This window comes from Notolepis coatsorum, assembly GCF_963971535.1.
Source record: "Notolepis coatsorum genome assembly, chromosome: 14".
Lineage (NCBI taxonomy): Eukaryota > Metazoa > Chordata > Actinopteri > Aulopiformes > Paralepididae > Notolepis > Notolepis coatsorum.
Window position 1 is genome coordinate 87,534,831 of NC_140178.1, and position 6,000 is coordinate 87,540,830.

Consider the following 6,000-nt stretch of genomic DNA (forward strand, 5'->3'; position numbering starts at 1 on the left):
GAGCGGCCCTAATATCTCACTTGAGCAGGTGTTTGTCGAGCTTGGGCGATGGGGCAAAGGCACAGGCACAGGCCAGCAGCAGCAGCCACCCCCTCTCCGCGTTGTCAGGGTTACCATTCCTCCAAACCTGGTTGGCCACCTGAGCTAGGATCTCATCTCTTAAACCCGGCGACGACAGGCCTCTCTGGATGATGTAGTTCCCAAACAGGTTCTCCTGAGCTCCATTCAGGTGGGGGTCCCCCATGAACCTCAATACCTGGAGAACCCAGAGAACATCGACTTAGAACATTAGAGCAAACAGGTTCAAAGAGGAATCTTTTCAAGCCCTTGTAAATATTTAGGCTTACATGGTCTCAGAACCTGTTTCTCCTCAACTAATACTTTTATTTTTACATAGTTGCATTCAAATCATCATTTTGAGAGAAAAAACATGGTTTTGCTATATGATAATATGTGTGGTGAAACGCACCAGTCTTCTCTTGAGCACAGTTCATCTTACCATGATGAAGAGGTCCAGAGCTTCATGTTTCAGGTCTTCGTCTGTGCGGGTCAGTGGTGACTCCAGGGGAGCCATCAGCATCCCAAACTTTGGTTCCTACAGAGAAATACAGTGAGTGTGTCAAGAGAGAGTCGCTACAGAGGGTCGCTACGAGTCGTACTACAGAGGGTCGTGCTACAGAGGGTCGTGCTACAGAGGGTCGTGCTACAGAGGGTCACTACAGGGCCGTACTACAGAGGGTCACTACAGAGGGTCGTGCTACAGAGGGTCGTGCTACAGAGGGTCACTACAGGGCCGTACTACAGAGGGTCACTACAGAGGGTCGTGCTACAGAGGGTCGTGCTACAGAGGGTCACTACAGGGCCGTACTACAGAGGGTCGTGCTACAGAGGGTCACTACAGGGCCGTGCTACAGAGGGTCACTACAGGGCCGTACTACAGAGGGTCACTACAGGGTCACTACAGAGGGTCACTACAGGGTCACTACAGAGGGTCACTACAGGGTCACTACAGAGGGTCACTACAGGGCCGTACTACAGAGGGTCGTGCTACAGAGGGTCACTACAGGGTCGTGCTACAGAGGGTCACTACAGGGCCGTGCTACAGAGGGTCACTACAGGGTCGTGCTACAGAGGGTCACTACAGGGCCGTGCTACAGAGGGTCACTACAGGGCCGTGCTACAGAGGGTCACTACAGGGCCGTGCTACAGAGGGTCACTACAGGGCCGTACTACAGAGGGTCACTACAGGGCCGTACTACAGAGGGTCACTACAGGGTCGTGCTACAGAGGGTCACTACAGGGCCGTGCTACAGAGGGTCACTACAGGGCCGTGCTACAGAGGGTCACTACAGGGTCGTGCTACAGAGGGTCACTACAGGGCCGTACTACAGAGGGTCACTACAGGGCCGTACTACAGAGGGTCACTACAGAGGGTCGCTACAGAGGGTCGCTACAGAGGGTCACTACAGAGGGTCACTACAGAGGGTCACTACAGAGGGTCACTACAGGGTCACTACAGAGGGTCACTACAGAGGGTCACTACAGAGGGTCACTACAGGGTCACTACAGAGTCGTGCTACAGAGGGTCTCTACAGAGGGTCGTGCTACAGAGGGTCACTACAGGGTCACTACAGAGGGTCACTACAGAGGGTCTCTACAAAGGGTCACTACAGGGGGTCTCTACAGAGGGTCTCTACAGAGGGTCTCTACAGAGGGTCTCTACAGAGGGTCACTACAGAGGGTCTCTACAGAGGGTCACTACAGGGTCACTACAGAGGGTCTCTACAGAGGGTCACTACAGAGGGTCACTACAGAGGGTCTCTACAGAGGGTCACTACAGAGGGTCACTACAGAGGGTCTCTACAGAGGGTCTCTACAGAGGGTCTCTACAGAGGGTCACTACAGAGGGTCACTACAGAGGGTCACTACAGAGGGTCTCTACAGAGGGTCTCTACAGAGGGTCTCTACAGAGGGTCTCTACAGAGGGTCACTACAGAGGGTCACTACAGAGGGTCTCTACAGAGGGTCTCTACAGAGGGTCACTACAGAGGGTCTCTACAGAGGGTCACTACAGAGGGTCACTACAGAGGGTCTCTACAGAGGGTCACTACAGAGGGTCTCTACAGAGGGTCACTACAGAGGGTCACTACAGAGGGTCACTACAGAGGGTCACTACAGAGGGTCACTACAGAGGGTCACTACAGAGGGTCACTACAGAGGGTCTCTACAGAGGGTCACTACAGAGGGTCACTACAGAGGGTCTCTACAGAGGGTCGTGCTACAGAGGGTCTCTACAGAGGGTCACTACAGAGGGTCACTACAGAGGGTCTCTACAGAGGGTCACTACAGAGGGTCACTACAGAGGGTCTCTACAGAGGGTCACTACAGAGGGTCTCTACAGAGGGTCACTACAGAGGGTCACTACAGAGGGTCTCTACAGAGGGTCTCTACAGAGGGTCTCTACAGAGGGTCACTACAGAGGGTCTCTACAGGGTCACTACAGGGGGTCACTACAGAGGGTCTCTACAGAGGGTCACTACAGAGGGTCACTACAGAGGGTCTCTACAGAGGGTCACTACAGAGGGTCGTGCTACAGAGGGTCTCTACAGAGGGTCACTACAGAGGGTCTCTACAGAGGGTCTCTACAGAGGGTCACTACAGGGCCGTACTACAGAGGGTCGTGCTACAGAGGGTCACTACAGGGCCGTGCTACAGAGGGTCACTACAGGGTCGTGCTACAGAGGGTCACTACAGGGCCGTGCTACAGAGGGTCACTACAGGGCCGTGCTACAGAGGGTCACTACAGGGCCGTGCTACAGAGGGTCACTACAGGGCCGTACTACAGAGGGTCACTACAGAGGGTCACTACAGGGCCGTACTACAGAGGGTCACTACAGGGTCGTGCTACAGAGGGTCACTACAGAGGGTCACTACAGGGCCGTACTACAGAGGGTCACTACAGAGGGTCACTACAGAGGGTCACTACAGAGGGTCACTACAGAGGGTCACTACAGAGGGTCACTACAGGGTCACTACAGAGGGTCTCTACAGAGGGTCGTGCTACAGAGGGTCACTACAGGGTCACTACAGAGGGTCTCTACAAAGGGTCACTACAGGGGGTCTCTACAGAGGGTCTCTACAGAGGGTCTCTACAGAGGGTCTCTACAGAGGGTCACTACAGAGGGTCTCTACAGAGGGTCACTACAGAGGGTCACTACAGAGGGTCTCTACAGAGGGTCACTACAGAGGGTCACTACAGGGGGTCTCTACAGAGGGTCTCTACAGAGGGTCACTACAGAGGGTCTCTACAGAGGGTCTCTACAGAGGGTCTCTACAGAGGGTCACTACAGAGGGTCTCTACAGAGGGTCACTACAGAGGGTCACTACAGAGGGTCACTACAGAGGGTCTCTACAGAGGGTCACTACAGAGGGTCACTACAGAGGGTCACTACAGAGGGTCTCTACAGAGGGTCACTACAGAGGGTCACTACAGAGGGTCTCTACAGAGGGTCACTACAGAGGGTCTCTACAGAGGGTCACTACAGAGGGTCTCTACAGAGGGTCACTACAGAGGGTCACTACAGAGGGTCACTACAGAGGGTCACTACAGAGGGTCACTACAGAGGGTCTCTACAGAGGGTCTCTACAGAGGGTCGTGCTACAGAGGGTCACTACAGAGGGTCACTACAGAGGGTCACTACAGAGGGTCACTACAGAGGGTCACTACAGAGGGTCTCTACAGAGGGTCTCTACAGAGGGTCACTACAGAGGGTCACTACAGAGGGTCTCTACAGAGGGTCTCTACAGAGGGTCTCTACAGGGGGTCTCTACAGAGGGTCACTACAGAGGGTCTCTACAGAGGGTCACTACAGAGGGTCTCTACAGAGGGTCACTACAGAGGGTCACTACAGAGGGTCTCTACAGAGGGTCACTACAGAGGGTCTCTACAGAGGGTCTCTACAGAGGGTCACTACAGAGGGTCTCTACAGAGGGTCTCTACAGAGGGTCACTACAGAGGGTCACTACAGGGTCTCTACAGAGGGTCACTACAGAGGGTCACTACAGAGGGTCTCTACAGAGGGTCACTACAGAGGGTCTCTACAGAGGGTCTCTACAGAGGGTCACTACAGAGAGTCACTACAGAGGGTCTCTACAGAGGGTCACTACAGAGGGTCACTACAGAGGGTCACTACAGAGGGTCACTACAGAGGGTCACTACAGAGGGTCACTACAGAGGGTCTCTACAGAGGGTCACTACAGAGGGTCACTACAGAGGGTCTCTACAGAGGGTCACTACAGAGGGTCTCTACAGAGAGTCACTACAGAGGGTCTCTACAGAGGGTCACTACAGAGGGTCTCTACAGAGGGTCACTACAGAGGGTCTCTACAGAGGGTCACTACAGAGGGTCACTACAGAGGGTCACTACAGAGGGTCTCTACAGAGGGTCACTACAGAGGGTCTCTACAGAGGGTCACTACAGAGGGTCACTACAGAGGGTCACTACAGAGGGTCACTACAGAGGGTCTCTACAGAGGGTCTCTACAGAGGGTCACTACAGAGGGTCACTACAGAGGGTCACTACAGAGGGTCACTACAGAGGGTCTCTACAGAGGGTCGTGCTACAGAGGGTCACTACAGAGGGTCTCTACAGAGGGTCACTACAGGGGGTCTCTACAGAGGGTCTCTACAGAGGGTCTCTACAGAGGGTCTCTACAGAGGGTCACTACAGAGAGTCACTACAGAGGGTCACTACAGAGGGTCTCTACAGAGGGTCTCTACAGAGGGTCACTACAGAGGGTCGTGCTACAGAGGGTCACTACAGAGGGTCACTACAGAGGGTCACTACAGAGGGTCTCTACAGAGGGTCTCTACAGAGGGTCTCTACAGAGGGTCACTACAAGGTCTCTACAGAGGGTCACTACAGAGGGTCGTGCTACAGAGGGTCACTACAGAGGGTCTCTACAGAGGGTCTCTACAGGGGTCGAGCTACAGAGGGTCGTGCTACAGAGGGTCACTACAGAGGGTCTCTACAGAGGGTCTCTACAGAGGGTCTCTACAGAGGGTCACTACAGAGGGGTCTCTACAGAGGGTCTCTACAGAGGGTCCTCTACAGAGGGTCACTACAGAGGGTCTCTACAGAGGGTCACTACAGAGGGTCTCTACAGAGGGTCACTACAGAGGGTCGTGCTACAGAGGGTCACTACAGAGGGTCTCTACAGAGGGTCTCTACAGAGGGTCACTACAGAGGGTCTCTACAGGGAGGGTCTCTACAGAGGGTCTCTACAGAGGGTCACTAAAGAGGGTCACTACAGAGGGGCACTACAGAGGGTCTCTACAGAGGGTCTCTACAGTCACGACAGGGGGTCTCTACAGAGGGTCACTACAGAGGGTCTCTACAGGGGTCATACAGAGGGTCTCTACAGAGGGTCACTACAGAGGGTCTCTACAGTGGGTCACTACAGAGGGTCACTACAGAGGGTCAATCTACAGAGGGTCTCTACAGATGGGTCTCTACAGAGGGTCTCTACAGAGGGTCTCTACAGAGGGTCTCTACAGAGCGGTCTCTACAGAGGGTCTCTACAGAGGGTCTCTACAGAGGGTCTCTACAAGTCTCTACAGAGGTCTCGACAGAGGTCTCTACAGAGGGTCTCTACAGAGGGTCTCGTCAGGGTCTCTACAGGGTCACTACAGAGGGGTCGTGCTACAAGAGAGCGTGCTACAGCTTAGTGCTACTGCTATTATGGCCTACATGTTCAATAAAGAATATCTTGTCTTAGCTTATCTGATCTAGTTAACTTATTTATACTGTGATTTTTTCTAGACCTCTCTTGGGGTAAACAGCCCGTATATCCTCTGAAATCCAAATTCACACATCAAACTTAACAAAGCTACGTACTATGTTGTCATCTTGTGCCTTAGAGGTCACTGTTTGACGACAGTAAAGATTCTACTTCCAAAACAGACTGAAATGCATATCATCTTCTCGTCTTCGACTCTGG

The 6,000-nt window shown here is 53.6% G+C and overlaps 1 protein-coding gene across 1 annotated transcript in view; it reads right to left on the reverse strand.

Moving 5' to 3' along the window:
• The window catches only part of myo15aa (myosin XVAa), a gene marked incomplete at both ends in the record, with an annotated part of 162,716 nt that overhangs the window by 93,127 nt on the left and 63,589 nt on the right, over positions 1–6,000 (reverse strand). The window contains 2 exon segments of the mRNA XM_084329168.1: positions 21–256; positions 500–595. Of these exon segments, the coding sequence (XP_084185294.1) occupies positions 21–256; positions 500–595 (332 nt within the window).